The sequence below is a fragment of the Rhinopithecus bieti genome, unplaced genomic scaffold (genome assembly GCF_001698545.2).
Source record: "Rhinopithecus bieti isolate Rb0 unplaced genomic scaffold, ASM169854v2 scaffold_30906, whole genome shotgun sequence".
Lineage (NCBI taxonomy): Eukaryota > Metazoa > Chordata > Mammalia > Primates > Cercopithecidae > Rhinopithecus > Rhinopithecus bieti.
In genome coordinates this window covers 313,020-335,370 of record NW_016813269.1, presented here as the reverse complement: position 1 = coordinate 335,370, position 22,351 = coordinate 313,020, and the positions used below count along the sequence as shown (strand labels likewise).

General features: G+C 44.8%; 1 protein-coding gene across 1 annotated transcript in view; it reads left to right on the top strand.

The window, feature by feature from the left end:
* ADAMTS17 (ADAM metallopeptidase with thrombospondin type 1 motif 17) overlaps positions 1-22,351 on the top strand; it is a 371,310-nt gene that overhangs the window by 172,080 nt on the left and 176,879 nt on the right. Inside the window, 2 exon segments of the mRNA XM_017847918.1 lie at positions 11,582-11,722; positions 14,158-14,308. Coding sequence (XP_017703407.1) covers positions 11,582-11,722; positions 14,158-14,308 — 292 coding nt within the window.

The window sequence follows — 22,351 nt, the reverse complement described above, 5'->3', positions numbered from 1 at the left end:
TTACACATAATTTTTGCTATGCGCTGTTAGCAGCGAGTTCCTCCTCGACATCTGGAGGGTAGATTGTGTTAGCCTGGGGTTTTCGTCTTTGGGAAGTTTTAGCCGTCTTTCCATTTCCTGCCCTGTCCCAGCCCTGTGTCTGCAGCACCATTAGATGAATTACTCTCTAGGCTCAGAAGCAGAAAGCATATTCTTATTCTCACCAAATCACCCTGTTTCCTTCAACAAAGTTCCGCGATACTGACAACGCTCCGCTCCAGCAGTCTTTCCTTGGCAGAACCTTGGGAGTACATTTCTCTAAAGAGAAGCACTTTGTACTCTTCAGCTCTGCTGTGTTCTAGCTTAATAAGCCATGCACATGGTCTTGTAATAGAGCCACCGTGAAACCAAAATCCAGTAGGTGGTTCCTCCCATCATTCACTGTACACCCTGTACACAGGAGAGGTGAATGGAGCCATGAGCTGCATCCTCAGAGTCCTCCTTGTACCCACACCTGCCTCTAACAGATGCAGTGGGGCCTGAGTGAGGCCCACCGCAGACTTGAAAGGGGAACAGGAGTCCCAGAAAGCCAACACGTATCCCACTTGTTCGTCCTGCGGTGTTTAGAGTGGAAGGTTTACACAGCTTCGCCATGTTCTGACAGATCATCTGGGTTTTTGGCCAGGAGCACTTCTGTGTCCTGGGCCAGAGCAGGCCTCAGAAGGGAGAGCAGCTCAGGCCCTGTGACATTCGTCATGTCCATGGGTAGTTTCAGAAGAGCTCAGTGCTTTCATGAATTTATATTCCTAAGTAAAAGGTTTTCTCCATATGTTATTGTCCTTTAAAAACCTAAGCAGAGCCTCACAAGACCTCTTAGCATTACAATTATCTCCCTTGTTCTACCTCATTAAATTTCACCATGCGCTTTTTTAGCAGATGAAGGCACATTCTTTGACTAAATTCATTAGAAACTGAGAAGATCCCAGGTTTAATTACACTGCGTGCCATCCGTAAGAAGGTGCCTCGGGAGTCCTGCTTGCTGCTTGAGGTCACACTTGCACTCCAGCATCCTATCACTGTCCAAAGCACACAGGGCAGGCTGGTGGTTTTTCCTTCACTTGGGTGCTGTGCAAAGAACTTTTGGTTCTGATTCTTCACTTCTAAGAAATCCACAGCAGCCCTGGAATTTGGAGGGTTTTCACTGATGACAGCATCAGCACAACCATTTTGGAGGGTAAACTGGGTATAAATTAAGATCACATGAAGAGTCAGTAGTCACGTGATAACAGGCAAAGGGCTCCCTTTTCTGAGTGCCCATGCTTTCAGCTCCTGATGTCGACACCTGGCCACTAATTGTTCTCCAGCCGTGTTACGGGATTGGGTTATTTCTCCAAGTATCTGTAAGTAATTTGTGGGCAAAGATATACTATGATGATATCCAATAAGATGATATCCAGGGCTCCTAGCTCAAGTTAGCCAGTCACGTTCTCACTTATGCCTGTGTGGTCTGGGTGCTAGCAATTAGTCACTTGTGCCTATTTAAATTTATCTTAATTAAAAATTCCTCAGTCACACTAGCACATATCCAACTCTTAGTAGCCACATGTGACCTGTGGCCACGATATCAGACAGCCCACATAGAGACTTTTCCATCATCACAGAAAGTTTTATTGAACAGCACTGGCCTAGGCTACATACCAACAGCCTGTTGACTTCTCTCTGATCCCCACCAGACCATGGGCTTCCTGCAGGGGCTGTGTGTCACTCACTGCTATGAGCCTGGTGCTCTGCAAAATGCCTGGTGCAAGACGGTGCACAATCTACTCTTGAAAGAATGAATAACAACTATACCTTAAATTGTGCCCAGCCTCCTAGATCAGGAATCATGAAGTTATTCCCTTCTAGACTGGAAACCTTTTAATAGCCACCTGGTTCGTGCCCCTCATCTCTCAGCTAGGAAAACATGCCCAGGAGTTTAGGAACCTTGCTTAACATCCGCATAATAATTATTGTCAGGTCTTTAACCATGTTCTCTTTCTCCTTGGACCATCGCACTGTAGCAGCCAGGAAGGCTTTACAAATGATTATTTACAAGAAAGCTTCCTTAACCTCATCAAGTTTACCTACCTATGAGTAATCTGGAGCAAATGTAGTCAGTGTGCAAACATTAGTAGTATTTCCAGTCGATATGGGAACAGGGTAAAGGTGCCCATGTTGTAACTGATACTTAATATTATTTTAGAAGTCCTGTTCAATTTCATAAAGCAAGAAATAAGGTGTAAATATACAAAGGGATGAGGCACAATGAGAATTGTCTGTATATTATAAAAGAATCATCTGAAAAGCCTTTGGAGCCAGTAGATGTTCATCATGGTATTGCGTCATAAGACCAACATGCAGCAATCTGTAATTTTCCTATGTGCAAGCAATAATTACAAAAGAATAAAAAGCAGATCTTATTCACAGTGTCGTCCAAAGACATGAAATACCCAGGAATGATGCTAATAGGAAATGTAAGACCTTCGTGATGCACACTAAAAACATTGGCCAAGGTCATTCACAAAAAGCCTGGCAAAATGATGAGGTGCCCTGTGTCCTAAGATGGCAAGACTCAAGCTTCTAATGATGCCATTTTCCCCCGAATTAGTGTATTCAGTGCAATCCCAAATTAGAATGACTTTTTATAGACTCTGACAAACTAAAATCATAGGGAAGAATAAAGTTCTCAAAATACCCAGTCATTCCGGGAAAAAAAAAAAAAAGAGACTAAAGAGAGAAAGGAAAAAGAATTGGTTCATTGCTTCGACTCCCTCTATTTGTCTTGCTGCCGGGCAGAGGTTTTCTTAACACCCTACAGCCTTTTCACCAGAATCAGCATTGTTCCCTCTAATCACCTGGGGAGGCTATATTCTTATTCCATTGTTATGACATCATTCTAAACATCCTCAGAATTTCTAACTGGAATCAGCTTTAGCAAGGCCCCTCACAACAGAATGGTTTCCCAGGTCAGAAACTAACATAACTTTATGGGTTTCTTTCCTGTGAAATATTTCAAATCTTTGACTCAGAGTCTATTCAAGTCATGAGGCCATTTGCCTGCATTGACTCTAGATGCATTTTTGGATGCTCTAAACAGTGAGGACATTGTGGGAAGGAGAATGCGAGCCCCCCAAGCAGGTGTCACTCGTTTGGGAGCCTGTGTCATTGTGTGTTCATATTGGGACCATCCTATCATGAAGCCATGCCATGCACATGAGGCATTGGGGTGGATGCACACTGTGGGTAGCCTCTGTCCTGTGTACTGATGGTGCATTACATGGACCTAGGTGCTCATATGCTGCTTTCATGTCAAGCCATTGATTGATCCCCATCCTGTGTCCAGCTGTGCTCTAAGAGCTGATGGAGTGGAGAAAGGTGAGACCAGCTCACTCTCTAAGGACTATCTTTGTCATGTGGGAGCAGGATCAGAGTGGCAGGAGCTGACAAGCCCATGGAATCTATTAGGACCAGAAAACCGCATTTCACAGAGATGGCAGGAGCTTCAGCCCTATAGTCCAATGTCCCTTGAGCTTTTACCGAGTCCAGGCTACTGCACACACACTGAAGCAAGGAGGAGTGTGGCCTGTTGCATTCAAACCTAGATCTACCGTTGGGAGCTGAAAAGAATGGGAGGTTGTGCCCTAGGCCACCATCTTCATCCCCTTCCTATGGAGAGCAACACACCGTATAGATGAGTGGTCATCAGTGATTGTCCTTCAGAGGTGTCCTAAGGGCATCTGCAGTCCTGGATGGGGTAGCCACTTACCAAGAACAGTGGGCCTCTAAGACTTCCCTTAAGCTCTCTTCCAGGAGTCTCACCACAGTCCCTAAACCACATCTGCTAGAACAGAGATTTTGTTCTGTTAGCTCATTGCAGAGCAAGAGTGGAATATAAAGGCACTGAAGTGGGGTGGAAACTTTTCATTTCCCCACCGGCCCACCTGCCTTACAGTATAACTTCCCTCCTTAGACCACAGCTGTCTGAGAGCACCTGAGTTTGCAGCTTGGGGGCTGCAACTTGCTTTGGTCAAGCGAATGTGTGTGCTTAGAAGAAGCAAGGCCATTCCCTGCTGTACCTACTACTGCCAGGCACTTTGGTGGCTGTTTTCCCATGTGACGCTGACCCCCATTCCTTTAAAGAATGTAAACTCTGTATTCCCAGTGCCTAGAACAGTATCTGGCATGCAGAAGGCATTCAACAAATACTTGGTGAATGAATGAATGACATTCAGTATTATCCCTGTTTAGTCACAGATGGGAAACTAAGGCTCAGAGGTGTGATATTTCTTTCTCAAGAGGCAGAGCTGACATTTTCTTCTAGGTTGGTCTGACTGCAAAGCCAGGGCTGCTTCTAGATGGGAAGGGGTACTTTGTGTCATCCTCCCTGGCTGCCCACGCCTTCTCATCAAAACCATCAGGACATTGGAGGCTGGCTGGGACTTGGAGCTGGCCACTGTGTATGCACGTGTCCCTAGAGTGCATGGGTGGAGGAGGGTGTGCTGAATATGGGAGACTAAGCAGCTAGGGCCTGATGCCTAATACTGTTAACTTGGCTGGGAAAGATGGTTTCAGAGAAAGAAGGCCAGCCAGGAGTGCAGATTCTGCTCTTCTGCATGACTTGAGCAAATCACTCTATTCTTGCAGCCTTCAAAGGTGCTCAGCAAGAATGGGGAAGATGATGGCTGCTCCTATCCCTGTTTCACTGGAGGCTGTGAAGACACAGTGGTAAAATAAGTGAAATGCTCAGACAAAATGGTAGCAGCCCAGGGCACTGCACCTTGACAGAGTGAGAGTCTAAAGTAAGGGTGAAAGGTGAAAATAGTGTGGTTCAAATGATCTTACATGGCACTATGTGCATTTGAAGTATAGCTAAATCTATGGCGACCCCCAATCTACTCTGGTGTTTGCCTTGTTGCTGAATCCCTGAAAACTGGTGGGCTCATTTTTCTGTACAAAACACAAGTACCTTCTCCACAGTGAGAGGCTTTTGCTGCTATTGCTGCCTATTTGTTTTGCTCTCCGTAAGTGGGGTTATTGATGATCATGGGAACTGACCCTGTTCTTCGACCTATAAATGAGTGCAGCGTGTTATCCCCTAGTGGCATTTAATCCTGTAGCTAGCGTTTCTGAGTAGCTCAAGACTGGGGGCACAATCTGGTTCTTGGCAAGAGGTAGTGACTGGAGAATTTCCCCTCTAGTGCAGAGCTGGCCTGTTAATTATTGTTATGTTGATTAGCAATAATGAATACACATCTGTCCACTATTTCTTAGAAACTGCCATGGGCCATTCCAGTTCCTGCAATGTCAATAAACATCTATTGAATAGGAATTGCCAGGCAGTGTCCCCACAGGGCTATGGAAGTAGGGCTGGAGCCAGCCTTCCATGGAGAGGCTATGTTCACGGGAGCCCAGGCTCTTCATCCCACTCCAGGCATTCATTTCACAAACTCAGCCAAGACTGCTCTGAGGTGAGGCTGGACCTGACTCCTACACGTGACATCAAAATCCCAAAGCTTCTGAGAGACAGGTAGGCTCAGAGCCGGGTAAAGCTGAAACTTCCAGAGTGGCAGATATCCCAAGTCTAGAACACCTGCTCATCTCCTGTGAGATTCAGAAACCAGGAGGGGTCAAGCACTGTGGGAATCCTCTCAGAACTCACCGCATGGTGTGCTTCGTGTCTCCCAAAACAAATAAAGAGCAGCATGTTATTTTAAGATAAAATCAACTCAAGGCCATGAAGCCATGACTGCGTCTGATAAAGCTGGGCCATGTGAGACACAAGGCCCATCTGTGCCCCCAGCCCCAGAGTCACTGAAAGTTAAAATTACTGGGCGTACTTAACACCACACATTTTCGTTAAATATAATGTTGCCAGAAATAATAAATGCCCTGGGACATAAACTTAAAATAACATGAGTTTCTCAGTCAAAGTAATCTTTCATTTAAACTAAAAATAGCCTAGACAGTAGTTGATGTCAACCTCAAGTATCAAGACTCCTCCCAGTCCAATGCTAGTTAATCCAACTATAAAGTGATGAGCCACTTAGTTAGCATTTAAACATTTTAGAGCAGATCAAGCATGATCTATATTAGAGACAAGCTCCAGAAACCCAAGAATCCCACTCGGCTGATTTTGCTGTCTAGAACATTCCTTGGGGAAGTCCTCTTGGGCTGGCAGAGTGAAATGCTCACGGGACACGGTGTGCTCCGGTCGGCCAGATCCCTGTGAGGAATATGGAGTTGCCAACAGCACAGCCATCTTTTCTGAGCACTTTTGTAACCATCCTGTGTGTTTCCTGAATCACCAGGTTCTCTGGCCAGGAGAAGAGGCCCTGTGGGAAGAAGGAGCCCCTTTCATTTGATAACCAAGTTGACCACTGAGAAAACTCATGAAATTTTCTTCCTTAAATGGTGAGACCATCCTCCCAGAGCCTGGATCTCCTCCCATTGTGGTTTTCCAAGCAACATCGATGTTTGGAAAACCCTTCTAGTAGCTGCCCAGGAGATCCCAGCGAGGGAGGATGGGAGCAGCTTGTCCAAGTGCACAGTTAGAATAATTCATTCATGTGTTGATCCTCCATCGACTTGTGCCCTAGGTTTGAAAAGTTCTCATTACCTGAGGTGGGAGATGCCTCTGATCCTGGTCAAGGTAGGGAAAGAGCTTTTAGAGAATGCCTACAGGGAGAGATGCTTTCTTAAGGGACTTGAATATTTCTCAAAGTAAGACAATGCTGTATCCATTTGGTGAATGTGCAAATTTTGTAACGTTTGACGCTGCAGCTAATGACACCCTCTTTACTTGGGGGCTGTTCCAGGAGAAACGAGTTTTCTGAGTAGGGTATTTGAGGGGCAGTGACCCAGGCAAATGGAACCTCTGTGTAGGTTCCCAGATGATTTTCCCCGGAACGCAGCTCATGGTTCCAGAACCTGTGCCTTCCTGAAACCATGCATGTTCCTTAAAGAGGCAAAACGTTCCTTTCTCTTAGGCTTACATTCCTGAACGTTTCACGTCATTGATACAATGAAGGCCTCGCATTTGCCTCATTGCTTCCAAGTGCAAGATCATGTTCCAAGTAGAGACTATGGTCTGTGTGACTCAGACTAGGATTCCAGGGTCTGTGAGTTGTGACCCTTATGAAGAGACATTGTTAATGCTGATAAGGACCATGCCTGCCAAGGCTGGAGATAACAATTTGACCTGGTCCACATGCAATGGATACACCATGAGATGGCAGCTGCAGCCACTTTTTTCACGAGACATTTTATTTCTATAACCTCTGTACATTCGGCAGAGTTCATTGAAATCCATCAAAACTTTCAGAAGACCTACTCATTTAAGAACTCTCTCAACAATTTTATTTAAAGAAAGACAAACCCAAGTCAAATTTAAGATAGTTGACTTTTGATGTCCTTTGCTAAGTGTACTTGAAAAACCAGTCAGTTCCTTCAACAGTTAACATGAAGTAGAGAAAGAAAAAGCTACCAGATAGAAGGAAATTAAAAACCGATTTCACCTAACATAATGTCCGCAAGGTTCATCCATGTTGTTGCATATTGCAGAATTTCCTTTTTTAAGACTGAATATTTCATTGTATGCATAGACTGCATTTTATTTATCCATCTATCAGTGGCTATTTAGGTTGTGTTCATATCTTGGCTATTGTGAATAATGCTGTAACTGAACATGGGAGTGATGTCTCTTGGAGATTCTGGTTTCAATTCTTTTGCATAAATATTTTGAAATAGAATTGTTGGATCGTACAGTAGTTTTATTTTTAATTTTTGAGGAACCTCCATAGTGGTTTTTCATAGCATCTATACAATTTTGCATTCTAACCAATGCCACACAGGGGTTTTAATTTCTCTACGTTCTCGCAGACATCTGTCATGTTTTTTGTATTTTCGTAGTAAACATTGTGAGAGGTGTGAGGTGGTATCTCATCGGGGTTTTGATTTATGTTTCTCTGATGATTGGTGACATTGGGCATCTTTTCGTGTACCTGCTGAGCATTTGTATGTCTTCTTTACAGAAATGTCTTCTCAATTCTTGAGCCCACTTTTAACTGGGTTGTTTTTTTGCTATTGAGTTGTAGGAGTTTCTTACGTATTTTAAAACTTAACCCCTTATTTTATGCTAAATGAAATAAGCTAGTCACAGAAAGAAAAATACTGCAGGATTCCACTTATATAAGGCATCTAAAATAGTCAAATTCATGGAATCAACGAGTGGGCTTGTACTGCCAGGGGCTGGAGGGAGGAGGAAGGGGGAGCTGCTAATCAGTGGGCATCGAGTTTCAGTGGAGCTCAAGAAAGCTGCTGTACAGCATTGCAATTGTAGCCAACAATAGTGTATTGTAAGCTTAATAACTTCAGAAGGTAGCTCTCATGTGAAGTGCTTTTTCCACCATAAAATACAGTTAAAGAAAATGAACCTCAAAAAAAGAAAGAATTCATACTGACAGTGAAAGTAAAATAATTTTTTTGGTGCCAAGGATGAATATATTTAAAAAAATTTTTTATTTGTAACAGAATGTTTTAAAGCTGAATGGAGATTGCTTTCTCATGCACTTGTATATAAATAAACATGTTCTGTTGCTCATCCAAAAGTGAAGTAAAAAGCTGAGTAATTGCATTGAAAAAATAGAACTCACTTTATTCAACCAAGTGACCATTAAGCGGTGGCTCACGCCTGTAATCCCAACACTTTGGGAGGCCAAGGCGGGTGGATCACGAGGTCAAGAGATTGAGATCATCCTGGCCAACATGGTGAAACCCTGTCTCTGCTAAAAATACAAAAATTAGCAGGGCGTGCTGGTGCGTGCCTCTAGTCCCAGCTACTCAGGAGGCTGAGGCAGGAGAATCACTTGAACACAGGAGGCGGAGGTTGCAGTGATCCAAGATCGCGCCACTGCACTTCAGCCTAGGTGGCTGAGCAAGACTCCATCTCAAAAAAAAAGAATATGGCTAAACTATTCTCACTGGCCAGATTTGTCTGATAATTTCTTCAGTCTTCCTTTAACCCTAATTGGATGGATACCTGACACTGAGACAGGAGGACGAGACTGAATCTAACGAGAGGTGGCTTTTGCCATTCTGCCAAGCAGTCTGCCACCATGCCCGATCAACACACTTGTCATGGATGTGAGTTCTCCAGTATTTTTTGGCACTTTCTTCACTATTAAACAGATAATTCATTCAATAAATGTTTTTATCAAATGCTTGCTTTGCACCGGTTACTGCTGCCCTAAGAAAATAGGGTGAGTTGGAAGAGCCTGTGGGCCTCCAGTCAGGAGAGTCTGAGGTTGACAGAGGCCTGGACCAAGCGAAACTGTGGCCATCCATACCTAGGTGGTGATGCAGACACTCCCTTTTCAGACATGACCATAGTTGGTCACTTGACCAATTAGGCAAAAAATTGATTCAAGTGGAGAAATAATCAAGACATTATACGTAGGTGCCTTAGACATTTTGTTTTAACTTAAGCTATAAAAACATTAGCTTTTTTCATCAATTTTGTAGTGGAGAGGGGAAGCGTCTTCTTTGAGGAAGGGTGTCTGCCAATTGGATTTCCATGTCACCTTCTGATATGGTTTGGCTGTTTCCCCACTCAAATCTCATTTTGAATTGTAATCCGCATAATCCCATGTGTCGAGGGAGGGACCAGGTGGGAGGTGATTGGGTCATGAGAATGGTTTCCTCTGTGCTGTTCTTGTGATAGTGAGGGAGTTCTCACAAGATCTGATGGGTTTATAAGCATCTGGCATTTTCCCTGCTTGTGCTTCTCTCTCCTGCCGCCGTGTGAAGAAGGTCCTTGCTTCCCCTTCACTTTCTGCCATGATTGTAAGTTTTGAGGTCTCCCTAGCAGAACTGCGAGCCAATTAAACCTCTTTCCTTTATGAATTGCCCAGTCTCAGGTAGTAGCTTTATAGCAGTGTGAAAATGGACTAATACAACTTCCTCACACAAAGCATGCCTATAATGAGAGTTTGAATCCAATTTCTTTAATATGTGTGTGTGTGTGTGTGTGTGTGTGTGTGTGTGTGTGTGTGTGTATACACATAGAAAGGATTATAAAAGACTTGTGAAGCAGCCTGGGAGCAGATTTTTATGACTTATTCCTCATCTTTCACAGTTGTCTTGCCCACACCCAGTTGGATGGCAGTCTGTCTTAGCTACCAGCTAAATCTGTTTTCATGAGAACAACAACTTGGTGTTTGTCCTCATATTTCGTTGGTTAACCCAACATGTAACCTCATGTATGAATTGAAATAACAAGTATCACTGGCATCAGTAGGTTTAAGAATAAATAAAATTGAAGATTGGTACGGATGCCGCCCCTCCACTGATGGGGGCAGCCACATATGGGTGATCAGAGAGGGACCCGCTAACCCAAAGTTCCAGAACACATGAGCGCCAGGCAGCGGATCCTCCAAATGACATGAGTGACTTTAGCTGATCCAGCTGCACCTGGGAGTTGGCCAGGGGAGCATCTCTGTAGGCAAAAGGGTGTGGGGGTGGCCTGCAGGCGTGCAGAGGAGAAGACAGGATGGGTTTCTCTTGGGGAGAACACCGCCATGAGGCACCAAGCAGGGGAGTTGACGGAAGACGGTCAGACATCTATGAGCAAACTAGGAAAATGTGGCTCTAGAGCAGAATTTAGAAACCTCTTTTATCATTATCTCTGTCAGTGTTCATCTCTTCTCCCAAGCTGGCAGTGATTTCAGGTCTTTTCCTTGTGGTCCGTTACCTGGCACTTGGAAGGTATCTAATATTTTTGAATGAATGAAAGTACGTGTTCTTTTTTGTTGTTGTTCTACTGAGATTGTTGAAAGATGGCCATCCTTATACAAGTTGGGTCATAAGGAACTCTGGGTCAGTGAACTGTGGGCCACTGGATCTTGTGTGCTGCGTGTCTTGGCTTACCCCAGTGAGGGCAAGTGTATAAGCTAAGATCACTGTTCAGTTCACAGTGTGATCAGCCCTCCAGGTTGAGACAGGCATCCTGGTATCTCTCCAGTATAGCTGAATAGGGAAGGTGACAGCTATGATCTTGTTAGATGCGAAAGATAGAAAAGCCATACTTGGTAATGAGTTTGAAGGCTTAGATTCAGAACATTCTGTATGTCAATGTTTAGGATGGTACCCAGTGATTCCCCTTAGCACAGTGAATTATCTCTAAGGAACAGAAACACCTAAACCATGAACATTGGAATATTTAATGTAAGAAAACAAGTCTAACCATCAGAAGCTTAGAGTTTAAGAATTATCGTGTCACAGTTAATTATCAGAGTTAATATACTTCGTTGATTTATTGTTATTTAGCGAATTCTATTAGTGTCTGTCATTTGCTCAATTTATCTTCATTCGCTAAATAAACAAATCCTTGCCTTCTATTTCTCTGAAAACACATGACTGTGGGTCTGCTCTGTGAGAACCACTTACACCTTATGTCAGTTTTTGTTTTTAAGAGTTGATTTAGCTTAGCATGATCCACTTGCACCTGGAACTGGAAATGAGAAGCCTGTAGCATAAGCATCCCTCTCTCCTTCTCCTTCTTGGACAGCTTGGGCATGAACCACGATGATGACCACTCATCCTGCGCTGGCAGGTCCCACATCATGTCGGGAGAGTGGGTGAAAGGCCGGAACCCAAGTGACCTCTCTTGGTCCTCCTGCAGCCGAGATGACCTTGAAAACTTCCTCAAGTAAGTCCTGGAATTATTCTATAGGATTAATGCAATCAGAAGTACTTCCAAAAGACAAAAGTGTTGGAGTCTCAGCAAGTGTGAAGTGGAGAAACGACTCTCTTTTGGGATTTGCATCTAGCCTCAAGAGGCAGTCAGCGCAGAGTGTCCTATAATGGCAAGAACATCTCCCGCATGCGCATCTGCTCCAGCGATGGGCACACAGTGGGTGATCATTACGTAACTGCCAATCGATTGAAATATCAGCATAGTTACCCTGTCTTGAAAAGAAACCATTTCGTTCCTCTGCAGTGGTCACCACCTTGGGGCGCCCCTGGGCCGCTGCAGAATGGAGCATTTCCTGGTGTGGAGATGGAGGCTGCTTCCCTAGAGAGGGAGTGGATTTGCTGGGGGTTGCGGGGTGGGTTTGCTGACCTTCCTCACCTCTGGGGAGGAGAGGGCTGTGTTTATCTCACTGCTACTTTCTTCCCAGAAGGTGTCTGCACCCTTCCATTCTCAGATTTCTGTGGAAGAATCAGCCATCTGGTTTCAGACCTTTGTCAAACAGTTTATACCCATGGACGGGGCGGGTCCCTTAGTGTCAAGACCTCAGGGTTGAATTTACAGAGTGACTGTGCAGACCCTGGTCACTGAACTACTTAGCCGTGTCAATTCATGCACCCTGGGAGACAGCAGTGAGTCGGTGAGTCTCACCTGCAGATGGAGCTTCTCAGTCCAGTAACACGTTCAAGTACCGGGTGAATTCATGATGTAGTGGCAAAGGGGCCATTCCAGGTCTTTTTTCATGACGTTCCCTGTTGATGGGAATATTGTTCAGTGGTAAACCAGCTTAAAAATGCACTCATTACTTTTAATGTAGTCTACTTCCCACTGAGTATTTGATACCACAGATCTTAAGAAATGCTGTAAGCCCCTCGATGTTATTTCGCTTTACCCACAAGGGTCATGGTGACAAGATGGAGTGGGTTGGTTGGTGGGTTGGTTGGTTGATTTGTTTGTTTGTTTGTTTGTTTTTTGAGATGCAGTCTCACTCTGTCTCCCAGGCTGGAATGCAGTGGTGTGATCTTGGCTCGCTACAACCTCTGCCTCCCAGGTTCAAGCGATTCTCCTGCCTCAGCCTCCCCAGTAGCTGGGATTATAGGCACGTGCCATCACACCCAGCTAATTTTTGTATTTTTAGTAGAGAAGAGGTTTTGCCATGTTGGCCAGGCTGGTCTTGAACTCCTGATCCCAGGTGATCTGCCTGCCTCGGCCTCCCAAAGTGCTGGGATTATGTGTGAGCTACCGCACCCGGCCAAGATGGGGTGTTTTTATTTGCTCACATACATGCCATTGGTCCCACTGGTGAGAACTATTGTGTGTCTGAGCCCAGAAGAAGTAAACCAGGATCGGTCTGTGTGTCTCGTGTTCATGAAACTTTTTCCTTAATAATCTTGGCAAGTGACTGGGTTTTCTGCCTTAAACCATCTGCCTTTAGAAATTGAGAAATAAAAGCATTGTAGTAAGTAACCTCCTTTAGAGCTAGAGCCTCGCAATCCCCAATTCACTTGTTCATTTATTTATTTATGAGTCAGAGTCTCACTCTCTCACCCAGACTGGAGTTCAGTGGCGCAATCTTGGCTCACTGCAACCTCAGCCTCCCGAGTTCAAGCGATTCTCCTGCTTCAGCCTTCCAAGTAGCTGGGACTACAGGTGGGACTACAACCATGCCTGGCTAATTTTTGTGGTTTTAGTAGAGACGGGAGTTTCCCCATATTGGCCAGGCTGGTCTCGAACTCCTGACTGCAAGTGATCCACCCACCTCAGCCTCCCAAAGTGCTGGGATTATTGGCGTGAGCCCCCGAACCCGGCCCCCAGTTCACTCTTTTAGAGATGCACCTCTCATTGTAAATTAATGCTCCCACCCCAGTTGAAATCCTGAAGTCCTTGGCAGGTGTTGCCAGTGGCTTTCAGGGACAGCGTGGTGAAGTGAAACACCGAGGCCCCACAAGCACTCGAAGAGAACCTGAAGTGTTGGAAATAAGCACTTTGATTTTATTTAAAGTAAAACAAGTCTAACTTGTTCTTTATTCATGATAGTTTTTGCTCAAAGCCATAATCTGAGAAGATATGATAATCTATTCCAAAATCATTTTCATCAAAGAAAGCTTTCAAACTCCCCAATAAAAGTCCATCAGCCTCGTGGATGTCATTCCTATGCCCCTCCCGAGTCTCCAGGTTCTTATTGCCTTCAGAGCGAAGATTCACATTTGGCCATGTAGAAGAAGGAATGCACAGCAAAAAAGCACAGTCCGTGTGTCCAGTGCTTGCGTCCTTTTTCCATAAAGAACGTAGAGGTGCCTCCTTCTCAGTGACTGAAAACTCAAAACAAAACAAAACAAAACAAAAACCTAGGCAGCACATTTGCAAGTCAACTTGCCTCTCGGCTGTTTCAGGTCAAAAGTTAGCACCTGCTTGCAAGTCACGGACCCCAGAAGCCAGCACACGGTACGCCTCCCGCACAAGCTGCCGGGCATGCACTACAGTGCCAACGAGCAGTGCCAGATCCTGTTCGGCACCAATGCCACCTTCTGCAGAAACATGGAGGTAAGCAGCCCTGGGAGGACTGGCTTGGGACAGAGCATGGGTCCAGCCCTCCCGCAGCAGTTCTGGCTTCTGCTGGAGGACATGGGCATTCACACTCAGCACATGCACATACACAAGCACATGTATACATGTATGTGCACACACATGTTCGGCACACATATACATATATATGCACACACGCGTTCGCATACAGAGACATGCATAAACACACTCTCACAGGTATTTGCACATGTGTACCCCATATAGCCATACGCACATACACACCTACACATGCAATTGCAGGCACATGTCTACACACAGTCCCCTACATGGGCACTTTTGCAGGGGAATGCTTCAGGGTTACCACTGGCTCCGGTAGCCTAACATTTTAATATGGAACACTTAGGACACTAGAGACGCAGGACACTGTCACCTGACTTCAAACCCTGCATTGATAAACAAGAGGGTTAAAACTATTAAACATTTGAGCGTATCAAATTGGGAAAATTTAACAAGTAATAAATTGATTATATGATAATAACCCCATTAAACAGTTACCACTTATTGAGCATTACCTATGTGTTTGGTACTAACGCTTCCAACATGTGTGATCCCAATTAGTCATCACCATAGCTCCCGAGATCCTGTCCATGGTTTCCAGATGACAACACCAAGTCAGAGTAAGCAAACATTCAAAATGGCTTGGTTGGTAGGTAGCAGAGCGAGGATTTGAACTCAAGTCTCATTCAGCCCTGAGCGCACACTTTTTCACCATGATGCAAACACCAAGGTCCGTGGCTTGACTGGTTTTATGGGTGGGGGGTGCCAAGAGGGGCATGTGGGTACCCAGGGCAGGGCAGTCTTCATGCCTGTGGCCATCTGTGTAGCAGACAGGGAAGGCCCTGGCCACAGGGGAAGGCCAGGAGCCTGTGGTCCACCTGGCCCTGGCAGTGACAGGGCTAAGGGAGCAGAACCTGCACCATCCTATAGAGAGAGGACAGAAATAGGGGAACTAGCTAGGGGTATGTAGAACTCAGCAGCTAGGCAGCAGGTGGTCAGCCTGAGGAAGGGCTGTCCCAGCACTGGCATTCAGAAGCACACCTGGTCCCAAGGAGGATGTGTGGATGGCTGGGCGGGTTCCTGGAGCAAGCACTTGGGAGCAGCACCAAGACACACACGTACCTGCAGGCTGCCCCCAGAATGCGGTCCCAGTGCCCATTAGCCCGAACTCCTGGAGACAGATGCTGCCTCTTGAGTGCTTCCTGTCTAAGTATAAGTTAGTTTAGGAAATTGGGACACAACCTACAGGTGGGGCATTGCCTGCCGTCTTTGGGGTCGCAAAAAAGGGCAGCTCCTTAAAAGCAGGCTGTTGCCTCCTGCTGGCTGTTTCCCCAAAGGATGTTTATCCACACTGTAGTGCTGATTCTGCCCTGCCATTCCCCTGGGGAGCATGCCTGCGAGGGTCCCCTCCAGAGACGAATGGGAAGCTGTAACCCATGTCAGCCTCCCACTGGATGCCTGTACCTCCCACCCCAAGAAGCAGGGTTGAAGGATACCTCTATGGGGAGATGTGATGAGCCCTAGGATGTGATTGTCCCTAGCATCCTGCAGCAGTGTCCAAACTCACCATCAGCCACTGTGTGGCTTCAGCGTGAAGGCTCTCGTGCACATACACAGTGCCTGCCAAGAGGCATCCTGTCTGCCTCTTCAGTCCCTACAGTGCATGGATGCTGCAGAGATACCAGGAAAGAGCAGGTTTCAGGGAGTCCCTTGATGATGTGGAGACAGCATGAGATTGTGTGGATGGGATAAGCATGGAGGACGTCACGCAGAGAAAAGGGCCCCAGACACCGGGAGTGGGGAAGTGGATAGTGCCCAGCTGAGCCAAGGGACAGAGTGGTCACTCTGCCCACTCTGGAGTCCTCCACCAGTGAGCTGTGGCAGGCCAGGCTGAGCTGGTCCTACAGGGCAGGATTAAGTGGGGTGGGGGCTGGGCAGAGACTGCCTGCTCCCTGAGAGCTGGAGGTATTTTCCCTTCTAGGAGCCAAGCACTTGCATCTCCGTTGGAGGAGGAGGGACAGAGGGAGGGAGACACTTATACTGGGGACTCACAGTCTCCCAGGCTGGACTTTGTCCTTGCACCGTCACACACAACCCCGACTGCAACCCCAAAGGCAAAGACTTTTAACCCCATTTTAAAGATGAGAATATAGAAGCTAAGAGAGATTAGGAAACAAGCCAGGCTCAGCCAGCTGGAAAGGGATGGGCTGGAAGGCAAGCCCAGGGATATCTGTTACTGAGGGAGGAAAGGAAAGCTACTGTCATTCAAAGACAGACCCCAAAGAGAGGAGGCAGGGGATGTGGTATTTTATTTTCCTTCAGAATCATCTTTTCGTTAGAGGAATTCAATTAGAGGGCAACAAGCAATGATTCGCTCGCTCAGCTTTGTGACTCCTTTCTCACTAGAAGCTCAAAATCCAAATGCATATCAAGTGAGATCTTCCCATGTGCCTGTTACATTGAAGCTGAACATTTATTCCTGGGCTCCCAAGGAACTGCAAAATATGTTTTCCTGCTTGCTTTTGCCTTGAGAGTTTCACCAGCAATATAATAAATGTGTGTTTTCCTCTCCAATAACTAGCAGAAAGGATTTCTTAGGGGAGTGATGGAATGACAGTCTCCTTGATGGCCACCAGCCTCAGCTGGTCAGTGGTGATTGTCCTGCTTGCAAGGCTAGTGACACTTGCTTTAGAGGAATCTGACTGTGGGGTAGCAGTGACTGTGCACACTGGAGAAAATGTCACGATTGTTAGAAACAAATGCTTGTTCCTCAGTGCCGAAAAGAAGAATGAGTGCTCAAAGAGTTTTCTCAGCAAAAGATAGAAAGTGTCACTCGTGGATGGAGCAATGGCAAGAATACACCTGAGCAAGGGAGGGGAAGGGGTTCTTATTCCTGTCGCAGGTAACCCTTACTGCTGTGTCATTCCCCTTTTGGCTAGGGTTGGACCACGCAGTCTAAGCTAATTCCGATTGGCTATTTTAAAGAGAGCAAGGGTATGAGCCAGAGTGGCGGAGCTAGCAGTTTGGCAGGAAAGACGGTTAGAAACAGGGAACTAAAGGTGACTTACGTCAGAGCAGGTGACCAGGGGTGACTCAGGTCAAAGCAGGTGACCAGGGGAACAGATGTGAACTACTGATTAAAACTGGTGGAAAAGGTTGTTTACAGAAACTATGAGGAGTTAAACTTTAAAATGGAGGACAAAGAACTGAACATACTGACGTACTGATTCTTTGAAGAGAAATCTAGAACTCTCTCTCTCTCCAACACACTGATACTCATTTGGGGAAGAAAATGCAGAAGACTAGATGCTTCCCTGTGAACTCTTTGAGAACCAAGGACTTGGGGCATGCTGCCCTAGGCCTGGGACATGTATCAGTCAAATCCAGATGAAGATAGTGCCACACTTCAGGGCTCCAGGCCCTGCTCTATCAACAGTCTGCACCTTCCCTGCTTTTGTAGGGTTGTGTGTAGGTTTTGCCTGTGCTGTGATTGATGTTGGGTATGGCAGGAGAGCGTACATATGCTGTTATCCCTCAATTCTTCCCTGCAATGCTGCCTTGTTGGTGCGGATGTGTGCCTCCTCCCTTCTTCCTTCTGGGCCTCATCCTGCCCTATGCTCCCCTGCACTTACTCTGTTCCAGCTATACTGGTTCTCCTGTTCTTCTTGGACCCGAGCAGGGACACACTTGCTTCATGCTGGCTGTTTCCTCCTTCCTGCCACTCTTCTCCCAGGTATCCGCATAACTAATTCCCTCATCTCTTTTGATTCTGTTTTTTGTTTTGTTTTTAAATATAAACTTCTCTATGAGGCCTACCCTGACCACCCTCTTTAAGATGACAGTCTGGTACCCTCCCCTGTCCACCTGTGCAGCATTCACATCTCCTAATTCATTAAAGGAAAGCCCTGCTTTCAGATATTTACCATCTTTTAATATACTCTATAGCTCACCTTTTGATTATAGCTATGCCTGTATCTCCTTCTTCTAGATTATAAACCCTTCCAGGGCAGCAATCTTTGCTTGTGCTCACCAGTGTTTCTGAACTGCCTTGAGCAGTACCTGGCACATAGTAAGTGCTCATTAGGTATGTGTTGTGCTGAGATCCAGACATGACCCTAACAGCAGATTTGTTAAGCCTTCCTTATGTGGCTTCCTCAGCTGTTGATGAACTTGTGGAATAGCTCAGATTTGAGGAAGAAATCCTTAGAGACCTCCCTGTGCAATGTATTACTCTATAAGCCTGATTTCACATTTTTCCTGTGGTTCACCAACATAACACATAAGACCTTGTCATTTTTCTTGCAGGGGTTCATATAAACCATTTTCATGGCTTCTTCCAAGGACACGAAGCCATTCAAGGTAGTGCAAAGAGTCTGGCAGTGAGTGACTTGCCAGCTGGTTCCTAGAGATCATCTCTCTCTATGCTTTAGAGTCTTCATTAGTAAAACCTCAGGTTTCTGCTCAGTTAATACATGACAAGTATGGGGAACTGGGTCTGTCAATAAGGTTGGTGCCCAAAAGGGAGAGCTGATGTCTATGTTATTACCTTTCTGGATAACACCGATTCCCATCTGTGAGGGAACAGAGCTAATTTATCTGTGCATCTCCAGAATAAGCATTTCTCTATATTGAACTCCTGGGAGATATGGAAAATTAAGCATCATCTAAAACCTGTATTGTTCATGCAGCCAGAGACCCACTGGAGCCAATCAGAAAGGCCTTTTAATCTAGTGCCATAATTGACTTTTATAGCCATTATTTCTCTTTCATGCCCTTGTGGACTGAAATGGATATCATGTAATGAAATGATCACAGTCCCAGCGTTACTTTTAAATTTCTCATCCCAACTTTTGCTTTCAGCCAAGAGGGTATAACAAGGGCCAGATTTATTTTCCTTATGAAACAAATAAAAAAAACACAGGTAAAATTTATGAAACAATGATTTCCAAGCAGCAAACACCTGTGATCCTTGAGAGATGTGAAATAAGTGAGGTGAGCCCTGTAATTATCCTGTCCTATGGCCTGGGCAGTCTCCAGGCAGTGGCACAGGGAGGGAGAGCTGCAGAAGAGCAGCTCTGAGTCCTTCTGAGTTGAGGAAACACAGCTGGTTGTACAGGGAAGCTAAGGCAGCTAGAGTTCACAAGGCAGAGGACCACTGAAGAAAGAGCTGCAGAGAGAACCGGGAAATCTGCAGAGTCCCCTATGAATGTTCAGTTTAGTGGTCAGCAGAGGTGTGTGAAAAACTACCCAAGGCCAGGAAAAGAACCATCTAAAAGAGTTAGAGGGAAGACTCTCTGGAGCTCACACAGTCATCAAGTAGGGCACAAGAGGGTTTTCCTTCAGTAACATGGAAAATTAGCCCCACGCTAAATGCTGATCTGGTCCCATATAATAAAGCTTAAAACCAACATCTCAAAGGATCAAACTATTTCCAAGTAATTTAACCCAGTCCTAGAACAAAGCTCTAGATATATTTGTAGAAGTACAAAACTATTTATCACTCAATAAAATAAAATCACAATGTCTAGCATCAAATAAGAAACTTCCAGGTACACAAAGAAGCAGGAGAATATATACACCGTAATGAGGGGGAAAATAAATCAATCAAAATCAACCTAGTAATGACCCAGGTGAGAGAATTACCTGTGTCAAGGACATTAAAACAGGAATTATGATGATATGTCAGGTTGAGGTAGCAGAAGATTGAACATATTAAGTAGAAACATGGAAGATATCTATTTTAAAAAAGATAAAATGGAGTTTCTTGGAGGGAAATCTACAATATCGTAAATGAAAGATACACTGAATGTGATTGATGGCAAATTAGAAATTGTAGAAGAGAAGATTGGTGAACCTGAAAACAAAGCAATCGAAACTATCCAAACTGAAACACAAACTGAAAACAAAATACAGTTTTGTGACCTATGAGGCTTAAAGTGGCCTAATAAATATGTAATTAACACCTCTGAAAGAGATGAGGCAGGGGACAGGAAAAATATTTGAAGAAATACTAGCCAAAACTTTTCCAAATTTGATGAAAACTGTAACACCACAGATTCAAGAAGCTCAAGGATCCTCAAGCACAAGAAACATGAAGAAATCTAGAAAAATACTTGCTATAATGAAATTGTTTAAAAGCAGTGAAAAAGAGAAAATCTTCAAGGAACCAGAGGAAAAAAAGACAAGTTATATACAGATAAAGGTAAAACTGATAATACACCTCTCATGAGAAGCAGTATAAGTGAAAGGACAGTGGAGAAACATTGTAAAGTACTGAAAGAAAAAGGGCTGTCAGCCTACAATTCTATACCCAGCAAAAATACCTTTCACAATTAAACGTGAAATGCAGTTTTTCTGAAAACTGAAAAAAAATGTATCACCAAGAGGCCCACATTATAAGAAATATTAAAGGAAATCTTCCGCAGAAAATGATGCTGGGTGGAAATATGGATCTACACAAAGAAATGAAGAGCTCTGGAAGTAGTAACTTCATGGGCAAATATATGATTAGATTTAGCTATACTCTCATTGATCATTTAAACAACTGTGTTTTATGAAAAACAGTAAGAATATAATTGTGGTAGATCTTTATGTCCTATCCCCAGAACCTGTGAATGTTACTTTATATGGTGAAAAGGACTTTGCTGGTGTGGCTAAATATCTTGAGATGGGGAGATTTTCCTGGATTATCTGGGTGGCCCAGTGTACTCAAGAGTCCTTAATAAGAAGGAGGCAGGAGATCAGGGTGAGTAGTAAGAGATGTTGCAATAGAAGTATGAAGTCGGAGTGATGCAAGGAAGGGGCTATGAGCCAAAGAATGCAACAACTGTGAGAAGCTGGAAAAGGCAAGCAAACCTCACAGCCTCGCAGTAGGAACCAGCCCTATTGACACCTTGGCTTTAGCTCAGTGAGACTAATTTTGGACTTCTGACATCCAGAACTATAAGAGAATTGTGTTGTTTTAAGCCACTAAGTTTGTAGTAGCAGCAATAGGAAACTAATACAGATTTGCCATAGGAAACTAATACATTAGTTTAGAGTTTTTGATATACGTAAAAGTAAAGGGTATGTATGACATTTGTACAAAGGCCAGAAAGGGAGAAATGGAAGTACAGTCATGCGCCTCATCATGACGTTTCAGTCAGTATCAGCTGCGTACGTGATGGTGGTCCTGTAAGATTACAATGGAACTGCCCCATAGAGTGTACCATTTTTAACCTTTTATACCATATTTTTATACCTTTTCAATGTTTAGATACACAAAATACCATTGTGTTACGGTTGCCTACAGAAGACAGTGGTGTGCTAGTAGTAGTACAGTACCATGCTATACAGGTTTGTAGCCTAGGAGGAAAGGAGCAATAGGCTACACCACAGAGCCTAGGTGTGTAGTAGGCTATGCCTTCTAGGTTTGTGCACTCTTATGATGTTTGCACAATGACAGGACTACCTGATGCATTTCTCAGAACGTATTCCCATTGTTGAGTGATGCATAACTGTATACTATTATACAGTTTTTATACTATATGTGAGGTGGAATAATTTTTTCTTTATTGAGGTGGAGTTTCACTCGTCGCCCAGGCTGGAGTACAGTGGCTCGATCTCAGCTCACTGCAACCTCCACCACCCAGGTTCAAGCGATTCTCCTGTCTCAGCCTCCCGAGTAGCTGTGATTACAGGCGTGCGCCACCATACCCAGCTAATTTTTGTATTTTTAGTAGAGACAGGTTTCCACCATGTTGGCCAGGCTGGTCACGAACTCCTGACCCCAAGTGATACCCCCGCCTCGGCCTCCCGGAGTGCTGGGATTATAGGAGTGAGCCACTGCGCCCAACCTGGAATAGTCTTACATGATGGCAGAATGTGATGAGTTAAAGATTAGAATGTCAAGATGGCCGAATAGGAACAGCTCCAGTCTCCAACTCCCAGCGCGAGCGACACAGAAGACCGGTGATTTCTGCATTTTCAACTGAGGTACTGGGGTCATCTCACTAGGGAGTGCCG